Source organism: Apteryx mantelli, chromosome 8 (assembly GCF_036417845.1).
Source record: "Apteryx mantelli isolate bAptMan1 chromosome 8, bAptMan1.hap1, whole genome shotgun sequence".
Lineage (NCBI taxonomy): Eukaryota > Metazoa > Chordata > Aves > Apterygiformes > Apterygidae > Apteryx > Apteryx mantelli.
In genome coordinates this window covers 14586015-14605233 of record NC_089985.1, presented here as the reverse complement: position 1 = coordinate 14605233, position 19219 = coordinate 14586015, and the positions used below count along the sequence as shown (strand labels likewise).

The window sequence follows — 19219 nt, the reverse complement described above, 5'->3', positions numbered from 1 at the left end:
TTTTTCCAGAATAACAATGGCCGTGGTGTATTTGACAAAAAGAAGAGAGAAATATCTGTCTACAAATGTAGGAGACCTCTTAATGGCATAACAGTTACTCTGTCCCAAACAGCGTAAAATCAAAGTGAGCAAATCTAATGCCAACAAAGACTTTCCAGTTTGTTCCCAAGCCACAATATTAGTCATCACAGTGAGGACAGGGCAGCGTGCAGAATAGCCTTTGAGAAAAGCCCTCAAACCGTTCCCCCGATGAAATTCCGAAACAAAAGAGCCTGGAAATCGGAGTCCTCGGGACATTATATTCTTCTCCACCTCCAGCAATGAGAAAAGTGCAAGAGTAAGTAACGCAAGTCTGCACAAGGCCTTTAGAGAAGAATAGGACAACCGCTCAGCTCCTGATAAGGCCACTCGGCCGCAGGGGCAGGTCCCAGTGCCCAGGGGCTTTCACAGGGCTCGGCTGTCTGGAGAGGCCGACTGCTCACAAATTACTCAGCCTCCTCGCAAGGGCGCGTGCACGATTCTTCCTATTTCACACAAGCGACTCCACTACCTTAGCCATTATTTTCAGGAGTATTATTTCCAGGAGAGAGCATGTCCTGGATCACATGGGCAGACCCCTTGTTGTGTCCTAAGGAACAAAGTGAATTATCTGTGGCTGTGGTTACACTGCCACTTACGTTGGTGTGAGGTCCAACCGCCACCAGAAGGGGTGTCCTGCGTGCCCTTCCTGCTAGCTTGCTTCTTCTTGCAGCACCAGCATTTGCATGGCTGCCCAGGGGGGATTTTGGGGGTAGCTGGGTCAGTTTTCTTCCAAAATCAGTTCCCGGATGTTCAGGACACTCGTGCCAGCACAAGGCAGCAGCCAGGATCAAAGGCGCTACAACACCTCCAGGCATGGGGCTGAGCAGACCGCCCGAGACACTGACGCCCCGGCCAGGACTGACCTGCCAGCACCCAGGGCTGCCCGCTCCTTACCGAAGGCTACCAGGACAAGGGGGACACCTGCGAAGCCATCGCAGCTGGTAGCGTGAACATCTCCACCCTGAGGCTGCCCAGGGTCTGCCAGGGCTGGAGACCCCCGAAGCGCCCTGGCAGGCCAGCGAGGCCGAGAGCCGCCAGTCCTCCTGCAGGTTCAAAACTTGGGGGACGCCAGGCAGTGAGCTCATTTGGTTTCTTGTTTTCTCACTGCTTACGTGCTCCTGAACACCTTCCAGCTTTGCATGAGACCATCAGGGAAGCCGAGGCAAAGGCTGCTCTCATGGCTACTAGCCAAGCATTATACGATGAGAGCTCTGAATATCCCAACTACAACTATTTTGGGAAGCCAGATGATTTCATAACCATCTGACATCTCCTGACTTACTCACTATTAAACAAGTCCTCTACTGGCAGGCCCCAAACCTTGCCCACGTGTTTCTGAGTACTCTAAACTCGGTACAGTAACTAGCACATTGCTGCTTGCTGGACACTAACTTGTGGACGCAAGATCCAGGCAATGTCTGAGTGTTTCACACAGCTTATCCAAGCAGTAAAAAGCAATTTACTTCTTTTGCAAATGGTTTGTTGTTACCTTTGAATTGGCAATTAAACCCAAGGACCTCCTCAGAGTCGCATCCATGCTACGCCTTCCCTCCAGCTTCAGCAACCCCACATCCAGCAGCCATCTGCCACCTACACCCCCATGTTTGCAGCAACCACTCTTGCACAAGAGGAAGCAGCATTAACATGGAAACAACTATTTCCTCCACCTGTCATGGCAGAGATGCTCCGGGTGCTCAGAAGGCAATTAACCGTATGCATGGCAAACGGTACTTCCTAGATACAACGGGGGCACGGAGACACCTGGAAAAGCTCCGCACGTGACAGCGTTACACACAAAGTCACAAACTCACAGCCACTGAGCCCAGGTTACACGGAGATCTCAATGACAAAAGGGTACAAACCCATAAAAACAGCAAAAAAAATCACAGCTAAAGCACAGGAGGACAGGAGGAACTTCCGAGAAGGAGACTTGGGAGAGAGCGGGTGGGAAGAGTTTCAGGCGGAGCGGGGCGGCAGTGGCGGGCGCCGCGGCTGTCTGGCACCCCTGCAAGGCCCTCCGGCAGCAGGGCACGGCACGCGCGGAGGCAGCGCCTCCTCGCAACACTCACCCGGATCCGCCGCATTGCTGTCACAATCTCCACCCTGCTGTTCGGCCGCGGCACATCCAGGCTTCCAATGTACTGGAGGAAAAGAAAGAGCAGATTAGTCGAGTTTCCATGGCACCAACCTGGCCCAGAAACCAAGCGATTCCTCCATCACTCAGATGGCACCCAAGGCTGTTTCATCTTGGAAACAGGCAGCATTTTGCCTGCTGTACTTCAAGTGTCCCAAGCAATGGTATTTTTATCACTTTCACAGGTGCCAGTTCTACAGTGTCATCCCCTGTCCCACTGAGAAATTCTCCCACCCTAAATTTTCAATTCTAACTTCACCCTGTTCCTAAATTGAGTCATGGTTTTTAGACAGCTGACAGTGGACATACTTCTCCCTCAATCTGCCTGATCTTTTGCTTCTTTAACCAGTCCTTACAACAGATCAGAAGCCTCTGAATTTGAGCGTTTGCAGAGGTTCAGAAGGGAACATTACAGTCATTCTGCCCCACCTCCAACTTGACAGTGGTTGCAGGAGTCTCTGCATTAAGTCCAGAACTTCTGGCTGAACTACAGCAAAGCTTTAAGAAAAACATGCAACTAAAGCGTTGCAGAGCTCTTCATTCCCTCACGCGTCTCCTCATGTATTTGAGCAACAGGTAATTACTCTGTTTCATTTCTGGTCTGCTCCAGACAGACTCGGGAACTTATCCCTCCCTTCGTCTGGGCTGTTTCAGAGACCAAAAGCCTTTTTCCTTTCCAGGTAATTCAAGAAGATGATGCAGTCACCTCTTAAATCCAGTATAGCCAAGAGATTTACCTTCTTTGATCCTTATAAAGCCAGGTCTCTTCAACGGCTTCTGCACTAAACCCAGAACTGACCATAGCAGAGGGAAATGGCTACAGTACTGCTAAAACTAATTCCCACTCAACAGTCCTCTGCTTAAACCTTCAAGGACTGAGTTAGATCCTATAACTAAAGCGTCAGACTGGGACCTCAGGGTTAATTATCCGAGTCCTCTTCATGAGTCATTCTTCAAAGAGCACAGTTCCCCAGTCTGCTTCCCGTTGGCCAAATTAAAATACATAACCAAATTACATCCACTTTACCACCTGATCCAGGTGAATCTTTTATAACAGACCTATCTCCATTGCTGCTCATCTTTTCACCAATGTCTCATCCGCAATTTTTTCTGGTATCATTTTGATTTTCATTTTTAGCTTAAGAACAGAGATACATCGAGAACAAATCTTGTGATGCTTTCCTGCTAGGAATACTCCCTTTAGGCTTTGATTTTCCAAAGGTTTCTCAAGTACAGTCCACTTTAACTGCAACACATCCCCCACAGCAATCAGAGGTGTGAGGACATGTGCAGGCCTAGACCGTCACGTAGATCTGGGGACTATGTTCTCCAGGAGACAGGGCTCTGCTCTAGGAAAGCAGTTTGCAGAGAGCAAACATTTGGGAAAGCAGCCAAGAATTTGTCAATGCAAATAGACACCTTAGATACCTTCAGATCGGTAGGTTGATACACAGGCTTGTCAAAGCTGGGCTAAGAGAAAGCCAGCGAGATCACACCGATATCAGGGTAGCAACGCTGACCCTTTTCAACCACATAAGGGACTCGGGCAGCAAAATTCCACCAAACAGATGGAAACTGGGCTGCTAAATCCTGGAGGCAGCTGGGAAAGATGAGGAGGCGCTCAGACAGGGACAGGCGCCCCGGAGGAAGGGGCTGCCCCACCAAAGTCTTGCCCCCCTCATGCAAATAAATCACATGCACCCGTCGCACTGACGACTTGCACTGCTTGAGCCAGTTTTCTCCTCTCCCTTTCTGATTTACAAGAAAGATCCAGATTAATCTTTTCACTAAAACCAAGAAGAGTACATGTAAGGTGTGCAAAGCCCTTCTTCCACGATGCCCGGGCAGCAGCCGGGGCCGGCTCTGGGTCCGGCAGGAAGCGCCGGGGTGAGCACAGCCGGATGCTGCTGCAGTCCCGGCTCTCCCGCTTGCAGGACCAGGGCGCTGATCCGGCATTGCACATAGGAGACAGCACAAACGGGTTTAAAAAATATTCCCTCCTGACTTGGAGCAGGTCTTTTTTTTTGGCTGGGGGGAGGGATGTAAAAAGAATCAAAAAACACTGGAAAACGAAAAATAGTCTTTCAAGGCCTCTGCTTGCAGCTACGTCAGCAAAAGCAAGAACGAGTAAGCAAACTTCAAGTAACATTCAGCAAACTTCTGACTCCCCTGAGATTAATCATTCAGATTTTTTTCCTCCCTCTCATTACTACTATACTGAATTTATTGGGATTAATTCCTACACGTTTTGATGAAGCATGTCACAATATCCCCAGGTGTATGAATCACAGTGTTGAAATTAAGCAGTAACATAACAGGGCACGAAATATGGAGCAATAACTCTTTCTCACTGCCTGGCTTGGCCTCTTGCCATAACAGCACCTACAGCCACGAAGTTGTTCACTCACCACAATATTTCAAATGTTCAGCAGCCCTTATTCTAACAATAAAATAATTTTAGTAATCAGGCCAGCAGGACTCATTCATCCATGCTGTGTCCAAAGTAAGTAGGTCTAATCCAATATCCCCTTAGCTGCATAGAGTCATTTATTACCAGAACCCGGATATTGGAATATCCTTAAAATAGCCGAGGCGACCTGTCCTGTAACGAGCAGGCCCTTCACTATTTAATCACAGCCCTGTCAAACCCTTCGCCATTTTTGCAGAAGTTATGAGCCTTCAGACTAAACATCCAAAATAAAGGAATCGCTTTGCTGTTCAAATAGGACCAAAGGCAGTGCCATAGTGATTAAGCAGGGAGAAATGCCAAAAAGAAAATTAAAAAAAAAAAAAAAGGAAGCGGCTAGATTCAGAAGAAGGATCAGCTTTTCACCAGAAAACAGACAAGTGATGAAAAGACAATGCTTTACACTAAAAAAGTGTAGTTAAAAGAGAAGCACGTAAGCCTATTTACTAGTCCCAGGCCCTCCCACACTCCCGTTTCTACACCAATGCTTAGGCAACTTTTGCAGCTGTGCACAATACCGAAACTTGACAGGGATTTATTTCTGCGACTATGGCCGTAACCTTCAGTGACACAATGAAAAACCATTTCACAGCATTTTAAGCACCAGTATTGAGACGGGTGTTTAAACGGATGAACACATGCTACTGGCTTTCACACAGGCAGGGCTTTCCGAGAAGGGTTTCTTTCTTACCAAACGGCACTGCGTGCAAGGGATCTGAGATCTGCACCGACTTCTGGGTTTCGCTGTGCTGTGAACCTGCTCTCACGCCCCGATTTTGCACTGAACCTTCGTGACCATCTCGCGCACCGAGGGGACCTGGTAGTTTGCGCTGCGAGTACGTGCAAAGAGGGAGGATATAAAAATAAACGTCAAACAGCTGGTTGCTTTGGCACACGCAGAGGAGGTTGGGATATCACAGGAAAACTTTATGGAACGAGGAACTGAATCACACGACACCCTGGAGGCAAAGCCAGCACCGACTTCCCGAGCCCCAGAGGTGCATCTGACTGGGGGCTCCAGCTCCCCGGAGGCGAGGAGGCTTCATGGTTTGCAGTCACGTCCCCTGAATGGAGCCTTTCCCCCCCGCTTCAAAGGTTTAGGTCTTATTAAAAGAGGCGTCTTCCACACTAACCGATTTCCTTTCTTTTTTTTTTAAATAAACTCTGGAAACCGTCAGCAACACTAAGACAAGGGCTCTGGCAGCCCAAGCCCCGCAGCGCCTACGGAAGAAACCCCATCCCGCCTCCTCCTGCCGCGCAGGCGGCGCCCGGCTCGGCACCCCGCTCCCGCCCGCCCGCCTCCCCGGCGAGCCTCCCACGCGGCTCCCGCTCATCCGCACGGGACACTGCCTTTTTGGCTTGAATTACGAGAACGACCGGCTCTTGCTAGCGAACGAGACAGCCCGAGGAGGCGTATTTTCTTCTGGCTGCTCCCAACGGCGCGAGGATCGCCGCCTCGCCTTTTACAAGGTCCCCCAAGCGCCTTAGACCAACGCGAAGCGAACCGAGCTCTCCCTGCCGTCACCTGGCTTCCCCGAAGGCTCGCACTCCCGGCCTCCTCCAGCCGGCCCCAGCCCGGGGCGCTGCCGCCGCGCGGGCGGACTTCCCCGCGGAGGAGACCGCCTTCTGCTGCGGCTGCTGGGGGAGACGCCAGCGCTCGCCGCGAGCAGGAGCTCCACAGCCCAGCGCCGCTTCTGCCCGGCCTGCGGGCAGCCTGGCCGTCCTCGCGCGCGGATGCCCTGCCCACGCTCCGCTCCGGCCCCGCGCGCCACGGCCGCCACGTAGCGGGTCCGGAGACTAAGAAGGGCACCGGCTTTTTTTTTTAAACACCCCTTCAGTCGCCTGTTCCCCTCCGGCCCATTTCTGCTCACACGCGCCCGAACTGAAGAGCTCAAGTCGCAACACCATGCTGAAGCCCACGTCCCGCAGAAGCCACCTCTCCTCCCAAACACGGGCGACGGGGCCCACGGCACCCCGTCAGCCGCGCGCGTCAAACACGTAACCCCGGCCAGGGCCTGTGACACCTCCGCGGTTCACATAAAACAGCAAATTCGTTTCTGGTTTTATCGCGTTCTCCACTCTGCAAGCACCCACCTCTCCCTCCAGTCTGCAAGCAGATATTTTTGTATGTGCCACCAAATTCAACAGATGCACGAAGTCGCTTCAGATTTTTTTTTTTTTGTAAAAAGAAAGCAAAACCCTTGTGGCCAGAAATCACAAAAGGGCACGCCACACTCCACAGCGCGGTGAGCATCCCAAAAAAACGTGGGCTTAGAGTCTGGCCTTTCAGCTAAACTCATTTACTAGCAAAGGAGTGGGGATGGCCTCAGAAACCACTCATATTTACTAGCGATTTATGTCTGATAATCATCCCAACAGCCACTCCTGCGCCGCACTCCTCCAGGCCTCCTACGCGCAGCACTGAGCCTCGTTTTGGGAAGAGATGTGGGAAAAAGCTGCAAAGCCAGAGACGAGGAAGAGCAAGCAGCCGGAGCCGCCAAGCAACGGGCTTTCTGCTCCTCTTCCCGCCGAGCTCCGACTTGCCCCGCGTCCCATCGCGGGGCCCCAGGTGCGCCCAGCGTTCAGAGCACAGCCGTAACGGCCAGGACACACGGCGACCGGCTCCCACTTGCAGCTTCTCAAATTTTGCAGTTTTCACCCGTCATTAAGGTGGGACCAGCGCAGCTGGGGCCAAACAAAGCAGTGCTTCCACCGTACGGGGGTAAAGCTCTAGAAAACCTTGAGCCACCGTCCTCGCTCCCACCACCCACGCCGCGCCCCCGCACCCCCCGCCAGCGGGCAAACGGCCGAGCCCTGCCGGCACGGACGGCGCCCGCGCCCGCACCCGCCCGGGGGGCTCCTCGCTGCGATGGCGGCCCCCTTCGGCTCGGCGACCCCCGGAGCAGGATTTTCCTTTCCTCTGAAGAGGACAGGAGGAGCTGGCGGACACGGCGGTGGCCTCGAGGCTTGCGGGGGCCTCGGGCAGCGCCGCGCCTGGGCCGCACGTCCGCCGGCTGCTGAACGGCGCGGGCAGAGGGAGGCTGGGGCTGGCGCGGGGGAGGAGAGAGGAAGACAAAAGGAGGAAAATAAAGCTGTGCCAGAGGGAGCGGACAAAGGAAATAAAGCCGTGAAAGAGCTCGCTCGCCCGATCAAGCGACAGCGCTTAGGGAGCAGCGCCGGTCCACCCTGCTCCCCCCTTACCGGCGCTGCCCCCGGGGCTGCCCGCGCCATTCAACACTCGCGCCGTGGGCGCAGCCGGCGCCGCTCCCCTTGCGGTGGTGCCCGCTCCCGCCACGACATCCACCCCCGCGGACGGGGGGCGGCCGGCGAGGCAGCGCCGACGGGACACCCAGGGCACCGCGCACGGGTCCCGCTCGGTGCCCGGGAGCGCCAGCCAAGGGCGCAGACCGTTTTGCCAAAGCACTGTTTACATAAGTCATTTAGTTTCCCACTTTTCCTTGAAACTGTTTATTCGCTTTCTACTGTCAGAAATGAACTTTCTTGAGAAGGTGATTTTTCCTATTATAGCAGTCGACAAATGTTTTTGGAAAACCGAGGGGCATTTGAACCTCTCTGACACGGGGACAACTTCCAGACTTTACTCGTGGGATCCCTCCCTGGCGTTGGCCGTGCCCTGCCCTGGCTGTTGGAGGCATGGGCTGCGAAGGCCTTCAGGAGAGCAACGGGAACCTGCCCAAAAGAGGCCCATCACATCTCCACCAGGCAGATATTGTGTGCAAAGGTCAGGGCTGAATCATACCCAACTTGCACAGAAGCCTAGATCGGCTCGCTGGCCGGTCTCCAGCTTAGAAAGCTGCCCCGAGATAGAGCTGGCCACAGATGAAAAGGAGCAAAAAGGAGCTGCTGGCAGGCACCGCAGCAGCGCGGAGAAGAAACACCAGCACTGGACCCACGGCGCGGTACCTGCAGCTACCACGGGACGTGCTCAGGAGCGCCGCGGGGTTGGGTTGAGGAGAGCCTCATCTGGGAAAACGAGGAAAATTTTAACTCCTGAAACTTGCCGCCTCCCCCCGACCTGAATTCCTCCGGAAGACTCGCATTCCTGCCGCCGCTTGCTTGCGCAAGAGCTCGCAGTTTCGCAGAGCAGCCGCACACCTCCCTATGCAACCTTCAGCTCCTCACTCCTTCTGTCCCTGCGAGATCTTCCCTCCCACGCTTTGCACTGCCGGTGCTGGTGGGAAGGACGCCGCTTCGCCACGCTGCTCCCTGTCCCTCCAGCACGGCCTCCGCTGCTGCACTGGCTCTCGCAGCAAGCACGGGCAGAAAACCTCTGCTCCAGCACAAGTCCTCCCTCGCAGGACTTGTCTCATCTTTGCCCCATTCCCACTGCCATGCCAGTGCCACAAGTGCTGGGGGATCATATGGATAAGCCAAGGCAGGGAGGACATCTAGGGTGAGGGCAGAAGAGGGTGAACACACCCCAAAACGCGGCAGACTGGGAGCAGAGCACAAGGGGAACCGGTGGCTGCCGACTTGCTGCAACACCAGCATCGCTGCCTGCGGCCGGCTTTGCCCCACGGCCATGCTGCCATCTCGCTTGCTTCCCCCCAGAAATCCCTTTCACTGAACAGCTCTGGGAGGAGAAGGAGCAAAGACCTCTCCCCACACCGATTCGCTTTTGCTCGGCCAGCAGACGTCCGTGACCGCACGCCAAGTCCGCCCGAGGAGCCGCGGAGCCCAGCCCGCGCAGCCTCCTCGAGTTTTGTTTGCTCTCCCCTAGCTTCCTAGTAACACGCAGCCGAAGGGGAAGGGAAGTGGGGAAGTTTACTCAGACCATAAGGGTAGGGGTTCGGAGGCCAACAGGAACGGAAAAAACAGTATGCCAGCTGACTTTAATGGAAAATCCTTTGCTTTCCAGCCCGAGCCAGTCATGTGGCCGCAGCAGGCGCTCTGCTCAACTGGAAGGCTTGAGTTCTGCCAAACCCTGCATTAATGGGCCTCTGCAACCTGAGGATACGAGGGACAGACCCGCTCTGAGAGACAGGTACGTTAATGCGGTGTGTCGGACCTGTGCGGCCCTCAGCAGCCACACAGAGGCATTTGATATGCCACAGGGACATGTAATTCCAGGCAGCACCATCTGAAGTCTTTGGAGGGTGAAGGCTTTTATCTGTACTAAATGCTAGCTTTTGCAAGAAGACCCAGAAGAGAGGTTTGGTAACCTCTTTCTTACAGTGATATACTGTGGCAAACAGGAGTGTGAGGCTCCAGAAGGAAAAACTCCCAAGCCACAAAAAGGATATGAAAATGTCACTTACGCAATCCCAAGTCACATCAATCCGTGCATATGCATTACACACCACGGAGTTTTATTGCACGATCGCGTTACTTCCCCACAGCCATGGGTCTTCACCAGTAGCCTTTGATCCGTGTGAGATGCATTTGTCAGAGCAACAGGCAAGGCGGCAGAAGGAGCCACAAGCGAGTTACACAAGAACCATCGTGGTCCAAACTGCGAGCTCTCCTTCTGCTAGGGGATGCAGGTACACATTTTCACAACAGGCTGGCATGTCTTGAAACCAAACAGATTCCCTAAGGATCGCCTAGTATTACTGCTGCAGCCGGCCTCTGTAATGCGGCCACTCCTGTCCCCCAGCTGGCTCAAGGCACAGCACCACCATCCCTCCAGAAGGTCCAGGTCATCGGACTGTGGTACACCACCACACGGCACCCAGCCACCCCTCTCATCAGCTGCCTCTGCTGAAACGGGTCCACACACTAAGGAGAAACACCTCTGCCTGCAAGTCCCACACAGAGATTTTCTCCTAGCTGAAGGCAGAGTGCAGAGCGGAGCAGCAGATGCTCTCTGCCGTCACAGCCGCTTTGCCATGAAGCGCTCATTGCCAGAGGGAGGTATGGGGCCTGAAGAGACTCAGGCAGACAAGGGTGAGCTGAACCAGTGGCTGCAAACAGGCTACACTGCAACCGCCACAGGTCCGAGCACCTCATTGCCAGTACAGACGTCTCCTGGGATGTTCCCCTGACCTGCTCTGCCTTACTGAGCACAACACTCCCCCTTATAAGCTGGATTTTCTAACATTTCCTCGTCCCCTAAAACAAAGCAAGCTTCTGGAGCTTCTGCCTATGGTACCCCTTCGAGGGCAGGTGGAGCCCATCGGTTACGATACTTGGGCGAGGGAGCTGCGGCTGGTTCTTTGCACACTCTGGACCCATCGTCTCCCTCAGAACTCGGCCAACAGCGCTGTGTTTTCTGCGGTTCCCAAGTCTTCTGGAGACAATATCTCAGTACTGCAGGCAGTTAATGAGGGAGCTTAAGAAAACTGGTTTGAGCGAACACAGAGGAATGTTTCTGCAGTTCCCTGCATTTATGGCCTGACCGCCCACCGACCCCGGCGTGTAATCTGAGCCTGGAGGTGAGGGCAGAAGGAAAGGGAGGGGAATTTGCACAGGGAAGCCGAGCAGGGCATGGCGGGGCCGCCGCCGCGGCCGGCGGAGCGTGCCAAGAGCAACACGGAGCCACGTTTCCCAGGCCTGCATGGGGGAGGGCTCTCGCAGGGAAGGGAGCAGGAGGGACCGCGGGAGCCGGCAGCGTCCCTGGAGCAGGGGAGCTGGGGCAGAAAGCGAGCTGGGGCAGCACGCTACCAGAGAGCCAAAATCTTTCCGTGCAAATAAAACATGGCCTTGCTGTCCGCTCACCACCGTCTCCATAACCCAGCTGGTGGCTGCCCAGCCACCCCACACATAGCCCACAACAGCCCCTCTGCAGCGGGGCAGCTATCTCCCTGCATTCAAACCTGAGACAGACATTTATACAAGCCTGGAGCACTTTATCAGCACAAAGGCACGCCTGGGAGCATCCAAACCCTATTCATTTCTTCCAACACTGGACAACCCGCACGCTGCCAGACAGGGACCCCGCAGTCGCAGCAGATGCAGCTTTCCTAAACACCGGCGGAGTTTTGAGCTGAGAGCTCCTCGAAGAAGCCTCTGAAATGATTTAACAAGTATGGCAAAAATATGCCACTGTTTCAGGCAAGAACTTCTGTGGCACTCAGGCAGGTTATTTATAGCGTCAAGCAAGCAATCCTCGGCTAAATCACGCTGCATCTTTGCTGCTTTGAGCAGACCTCGCAGAGCACTCCATGCTCAAGTGCTGCTAGTATAAACAGCCCCAAAATAAAGCTGCCAAGTCCTTCGCAGCCAGCTAAATAGGTGCAGAGCCTGAAACAACCTGCCTCTGACTTCCAGAATTCACCCAGCTTCACAACCCCAAACTGTCTGTTCCCACCAAATCTAACTAACCTTTTGGGAAAGGAAAGATGCCACTATGAAGAGAGCCTGAAGCAGAAGAGGAGAACTGAAGACCTAGATAAGAAAGATGCCTGGAATCCAATTTGCTTAAAATTCTCAATCTTGTTATGTCCCCTGCAATACACAAAAACGTATGCAAGAGTGGAAATTTGCATGCATTCGCTGCTTAATTTTTTCCCGAGGCCACAATCCCTTTCCCAATAATGCAGTTATCTTCACAGCGATCAATAGGTATTGCCATAGATCACAACCTCGCGAAGGGTGGAAGGAAGGTGAGTCACCCAGTCTGGCAGAGCATTACGAGGACTCCTAGGAAAGGACGTACTGGATCAGACTAAAGTCTCCTTCGTGTCCTGTCTCCAAACATAGACAGCAGCAGATGCTTGGTTCAATTTCAGTTTCCCACGCATAAAAGTAGAGAAAAGTACTGACAAACACGATAGAAAAAGCATAGTTGCCAAGATTTCTTAAGGAAAAAAGCAAAAAAACCCAATTCCCCCACCCCCCAAAAACCACTTACTGCTGAAGAGAACAGCAGTCTTCTTAAACCTCTAGTCCTGCATTTATCTGCTGACAGGTCTGACATTAGGAATGAGAGGATTCACCACACCTTGACCAAAGGTGCTGCAGCCTCAGACCACAGGCAGGGTCTGTCCCGGGAACAGGGTCTGTCTGCACATCTCCTGCCCCCTCCTTTCTGCGGAGACCACTAACGGACCCATCAGAGCGAGTCACTGCGTTCATCTCCCCTTTTCATAGGGGACCAAATACAACAGGACACCACTAATGGATTAACAAGTCTTAGGATCGAAGGATTAGCACTTGTTTCCAACTAAGGGATATGTGGCAGCTGTGTATGAGCCAGGTCCCATTCCAGCTTCCAAACTACAAACCACCACCAGACCTTGCTTTGGACCACAAGTACTTCTGGGCAGGAGTGGTCTCTTGCCACCTCTGAAGAGGGCCCAGCACAATGAGCTCCTGATAAAGCATGATTTTCTAACAAGTGCTTTTGCAATAAGGGGTCAATAAGGGCTTTCTCAGTCCAAAACGGAGAGAGTTGGTAGCACTACAGGTAGCACTTACGCACTTGAATGGACAGGCGGTTCAGAAGTCAGATGACAGACTATAAAACATGATTTAACTCTTTTTACCTCTTGATCTTTTTGGAGGTGCAGGAGTAGTCCAGTTCATGATTTCTGAATGCTCAGAATTGCCAATATCGCACAAATTGGCCCTTGGGTTTTCTTCCCATACCAAGTGGGCTGGTGCCTACTGGGCATCAAAACTTTGAGAAGATAAGGGGTAAGCTTGCATCTCCCCACCTTCCTCCCAAAATGCTGGGCAGAGAGGAAGAGGAGGACAAAAGATCTTTACTCTTTAAATACCCATTTATTTAAACGAGATACAATTACACAAATGGGAATTTATGCCTGTTCCCCTGTGACAGGCCACAGCTTACAGTTCTTTCATCTGAATGCTTTAGCAAACTCAAGAGACCCGGCTTTTGATTTTATTCAAGAATTCAGACCACAATGCACAGAGCAAAATGAAAGTCCTGCTTTCCCTCAGAGCCAGCTTCTCCAATTCCCAACAGCCTGATCGAGGCAGTTCGGAGACACACGGGGTTTGGATGCCAAGAGAGATAGCCAATGAAAACAGATCAAAACGTGTGAAATTCCTCAGAAGATGGAGTGGGATTTTCCAACTATTGAATTTACCTCCCAAAAGTGGATTAACATAATCCTTAGAGGACATTTAACTCAGACTTGATGTCCCTGTGCCAGAGCATATGGCTGTAAGCAGCTTCAATAGATGCAAGCACACAAGAACCTATATTGACAGCATCACATTGAGAGTCCTGCTTGCCTCAGAGCTAGTTTATTGCTGAATTTGAAAAGGACCAAAATACTGACATCAGGGAAAGCTACCAGAAAGAAGGCAGCAGGTCATGGTTAGAAGACCAATATTAGGTATGGAGGAAAAGAAGAAAAAAACCCACAGTGTTTGCTGAACCATAGGAGCCAGATTGCTCCCTTATGAGCTCTGCAGCCCCCAGGGCTACGCTAGCCTAGAAATACCCAAATAATTCTGCCAAAGAAGGAGGAGCAGAGCTACGGCCGATCGGGACAATACAAGGAGTGCATCTAAGCCTCGCGCGCTCCCCACTCAGCCACCCACTCCTGCTGTCCCAAGCAAACGGAGCCACCCGAGAGCAGAGATGCTTTGCCCCTGCCCAGGAAGCACGTGCTGCCCCAGGAGCAAGAAGCAGCCCCCGCTCGCACCGCAGTCTCCTCGCAAAACAAACCCCTTGCCCTTGCGGTACGGCCACCTCCCTCCCTGAGGGCTTCCAGCTTCTTGGTCCCTTGCCCGGCAAACGCAGTGCCCATGCTGTCACCCAGAGCCAGAGGCCACCCTCTGTGCCACCCAGCGGGCTGAAGGGCAGTCCTGCGGGGTGCTTACGGGCAGGTGAGGGGCAGTATCGGTGCCCCGCCGGCACCAGCCACCCTGCCTTCATGGCACTTCCAGCCTGCAGAAGCACTACCGAGTCGAGCCTCACCGGGAGCACTTAGGTCATGCCAAAAGGGCCTGATTTTCCGCAGCCACCGACCCCCTCTCGCACCGTCCAGACCCCATGGGCGGCAGAACTGCCTCTAGAGCTAAGCAAGGGGGATAACAGCACAGACGCTGGCAGCTAGAGACTGGTGGAAACACAAGTTACATCTATCGCAGATACCATTTAAAGACAGCGTAGGTCTGAGCGTAAAAAGGAAAAGGAGAAACCAATGAACACGGACCCGGGCTTGCACGCGCCTGCTGCCCGGAGCGCCGAGCGAGCAAAGCTGCGCCGCGAGCGCGGGGAGCAGCGGCGGGGCCGCGGGCAGGGCCGGGCCGGGCCGGGCCCCGCGGGAGCCGCGCACCGGCACCGGCACCGGCACCGGCACGGCGGAGGCGCCGGGCGGGCTGCGCCCCGCGCGCGGCAGCGGCAACTTCTGCGGAAACCCCGCGCCCACCTTGGCCTCGAAGCAGATGCCGTGCTGGAAGGCGTCCTCGTTGTGCAGCGGGACGCGCAGGTCGTGCCGGTCGTCCACCAGGTTGTACTTGGACTTGGCGGGCATGGCGGCCCCGCTGCCGCGCCGCGCCGCGCTGCCCTGCCGCCCGCCGCCGCCGCCGCCGCGCAACCTCCGCCCCTTCCCGCGGGGCGGCCCCGCGGCGGGAGGCGGTGCCCGAGCATGCGCCGCCCGCCGCGCAGCAGAGCGGAGCGGAGCGGAGTGGAGCGCCGCGCCCGCGGGCGGCTCCGCGCAGACCCCGCGCAGCCCGGCGGCGGCACCGGGGGAAGCAGGCTGGCGCCTCCGCTCGCCGGAGCGGGCTCTCCGCCGGCCCGGCCTCGGCGCGGAGGGTCGCGGTCCGGCCGGGGCACCGCCGCGCTGCGAAGGGCGCGTGGGAAGGGCTGTCCCGCTGCAGAGCTCCGGTGGGATCCCGCGGCGCTGCCAGCGCTCCGACAAGCGGCTCAAGGGCTGGGTTTCCACCGAAGGCCAGATGTCAGCAAGCCTTCGTCTCTTAAAAGACATTCATTCCTCGTTTTGGACAGGGGCAGGAGATCAATGCTGTGTTTTGTACTGAAGGCGCAAGGGTTACAGGCACGCTAGGGTTGGTGACACAGCTGGAGACAAGGGGTGGAAGTCCTTTGCTCCACCTTGTGCCAGCCTGCTTTTCTCTTGCTCTGCGCTAGAGCAACAAACATCAGCTGTCACCCAGAGAGAAAGTTTCTAAAGCAGGTGGGATGCCTGTCTGGTGGACACAGCAGAGCCTGTGATCACCAGGTCAAAGTGCTTGGTTTGTTTATGATGACATTTGCAGAGATCCACACGGGCAGAAAAGGCATAAAGAAGTCCAAGCCCATGAGGAATTTGAGCTGTCTCGAGCCTGGGACAGGCAGAAGCTACTGCTTGGACAGTCTCAAGCCTGGATCCACTCCGCTGCATTTGGTGGTCTGGGCTCTTGTTGCATGTGCCAATTTACCTCTAGCAAAGGTTTGGCTGTCAAAACCAAAGTCCCAGGCCCTAGGAATCGTACAGCCACAGGAAGATTTGGGTAAGAGGAGTACTCTGGAGGTCTCTAGTCCAATCCCTGCTCCAAGCAGGGCCAGCTTCAAAATGAGGGCAGGTTGCTCAGGGCCAAGTCTAGGTGTTACCAGTTGTAACTATCTCCCGAGATGCAGATCTCACAGCTTCTCTGGAGCCCTGTTCCAGTGCTAAATTTGATTAAATGGTCTTGCTGATTTCTAGTTTTCCACAGTTACAAACCCTGTGTATTCGGTTAAGAGCTGGATTCCCACATGGAAGGGGTGGTAAACATCTCTCGGTGAATGATATCTTCAGCAAGGTTGTTTTACTCCAGCCATAGCATTGGGTGCCTGATGAAAAGCCTGGCTGATACAGCTGCTGCAGGGTTGCGGTGTCTGCTGACCCCAAACATGGGAGCTGTCAGGGGCCAGCTGGACTCTGCTCCCACCCAGACTCACGCCAGGCGTGGGAGGAGGCAGCTCCCTCTCAGGCCGTACTGAGGGATTTGCCTAGCAATGCAGACGCTGCTCTCAGGCCTGGCAATGCCCTGAGGCAGGAGGACTTATAGCCCGGCCCTTGGCTTCTCTCTGCCCTCATGATGGCTGTTCTCGCTGACTGTGGCAGTGCCCAGCGCTGTCTGTAATCCTCCTAGCAGCACTGCCAAGTCCAGGGACGTAAACATCACAGAGCAGTCCAGAGCAAACCCAGAGACTGCCATTCAAACGCTGGGATTGAACCAAAGGGTGAGCCTCACTCCCTACTATCGCTTCTGAGCTCTGTTCTCAGCTTTTGGGCCTCTCATTTCAGCAGTTCAGTACTGTTGTGGCATGCAAAGCAGCAGCTCGTAGGGGCAGCAGCTCTTCCTGCAATGGGTTTGTCCCACCTGGAGCTAACTGTCACTCCAAGAGTGATTTGCGTGATACAGGCAGTGCTTCAGATGAAGTCTTGAAGACCCTCCAGGGAGTTTAGGATACCTGTGACATCAGCACATGATTCCACATTCCTGTTAATTTTTGTAACACAGCTGTGATCCCAGGAGGGGAGAAAAAAAAAAGGAAAAAAGAAAGAAAAAGAGACAGTGCCCAACTCCTCTTGCCCTTGCACCATGTCTGCCAAACCACCACCTCCTTCTCAGATCAAGAGACTGGAAGGGCTCTCCTGGGACATCAAGTCTGATCTACCACCTGGCAGGCAACCATGCCATTACAGTAAGTACATGAGATTCCCCAAAAAGCATGAAGATGTTTAAGCCCTTACATTCACATTTGTCCCTTAAGTCCAGAAGCTGTTTCCTCCCTTTCAAGGATCAATAATTACAAGTCCTAGAATTATGTGTTTAAGTCGTGTAACCGGTTTGCTTGTTTTTTCAGCTCCCTCCATTTCCGCTCTGGCAGGAGGACATGCGGTGGAACAATGGGCTGTCTGTAGGACAGGCAGAGACAAAGGTCAAATCTACCACGCCAACAGAAGCAGATAAAGACGTCACCAAAGTCAAGGAGACAATGTTGGGGACGTGGCCTGTGCAGTCCTGAAAGAGCCACAAGGGCATTTTGAAGGACAGTCCCATAACCATTTCCAATACCCTCAAACATATAAGCAAGAACAGAGCAGACGGAGCAAAGTTACGAGCTGAGCTGACTTCAGCCCTAGGGTGTGAAGGTATTTCAGTTCCCAGCTCCTCCTCAGGCACTTCAGTATCAGTGAGGTCTAGTCCAGCCCTCTTTTGGGCACAGGTTGCATCTGCTGACTGGTAAATATGGGTTGCAGATTTGTAAAACCGGCCTGCCATCTCCCGGGAAGTGTATGAAATGCAGCACAAAACCACAAGCTTGCTGCCCACAGACGCCGAGGCAGGAAAGGTTGTGCCCTTCTCCAGGGCTCACACTCCTTTGCTCCGAGTTGCCCTGTGCTGGAGCTCAGAGGTTTCTTGTGTTTCTATCCTTTATTTCTGCCCCAGGATCCCACTTCACACCAGCAGGCAACCCCTCCCAGCCCAGAAAAGTTCTGGAGCTGCACCACAGCCTGCACCCAGCCTGTCCACCCTGCAAGCGCTCCTGGTGTGTGACAAGGCCATGGCATGAAACAGCAGTGCTCTTGCACCCATCACTGGGCAATTTGCAGACTTTCTTTTCTCAATCTGGAAAATTTAGATGATGTTCTTCCTCCTGCTGGTGCCCAGGCGGTGGCGAGATGCAGGGTCCTGCGCTCTGGATCTGCAGGGTCTGAGGGATGCTGTTGAGCCCAGCACACAGCAAAAGGGAGAACCAGTTACCCACCTCAGTGGACTACAGACTCCGGTGTTGTTCTGCACTAAGCAACTTGGTCTAAAACAAGAAAAAGCTGGTCAAGGTGTTTTGAATCACAGATAGTGATTTAAAAAAAAAAAACAACATGAAGCTTCGGCAGGCTTTATAAAGACAGACTGGCCTCAAACATCAGCATGCATTGTCTAGTCTTGCACTTAAAAAGAAAAAAGTTATTTGGATTCTGAAGTATTTTCACAGAAAGATATCTATTACTGTAACATTCACAGCCTATAAGTGAAGCCACCTGCAACCTTTTGTCTAGTCCAAGGAGATGTGGGGAAGCATGATGTTTGCACAGCACTTTGTGCATCTTACCTTGTGATCCCTGCACAAAAGGTGTATTCAATAGCAGCAGCACTCCCTGCAGCTCTCATCCCACACCATTGCAAGAGGAAAGATCAAGCAGCGATCCAAAACCAAGACAAGAGCAATTGCTCAACATGCGCCACAGGATGACAAGGACAGCATCCCTCTTTTCTTGCTACCAGCACTCTCAAAGCATCAGACACACCATGGCCAGTTAATCTTAGCCCATTTCTAATGCACAGGTTGCTTCTGCTGCAGTAGCATGGCACAGCTGTTATGGGAAAACATACTGCACACTTTTTGCGCTCTGGAGGTCCCCTACTCCAAAGGGCAATAACAAAAAGGGCTTTTGGCCAGGTATGCAAATATTTTTTATTGTACTGAGAGTGGCTGGGAATGAGAAACATCACTAAACATGGCCATGAGAGGAAGTGAGCAGATGGCAGATTTTACAGCTCCAAGCAATAAATTGTAAAGCAAATGAGCTCTCAGTCAGGCATTCAGACAGGAAAGGTACGATCCAGGCCATGGTTTGGTGTTCCGCTTTGCTTTAACATCCTTCCAC

At 53.5% G+C, this 19219-nt stretch overlaps 1 protein-coding gene across 2 annotated transcripts in view; it reads right to left on the bottom strand.

Annotated features, from left to right (window-relative positions):
* The window catches only part of NOS1AP (nitric oxide synthase 1 adaptor protein), a 53083-nt gene extending 37939 nt beyond the window's left edge, over positions 1–15144 (bottom strand). For both annotated transcript variants that reach the window (XM_067300734.1, XM_067300735.1), the window contains exons 1-2: positions 14990–15144; positions 2151–2222 (exon numbers count right to left, since the gene is read on the bottom strand). In XM_067300734.1, the coding sequence (XP_067156835.1) occupies positions 2151–2222; positions 14990–15094 (177 nt within the window). In that variant the 5' untranslated portion in view covers positions 15095–15144. The remainder of the gene's footprint in view (positions 1–2150; positions 2223–14989) is intronic.
* Positions 15145–19219: the final 4075 nt, after the last annotated feature.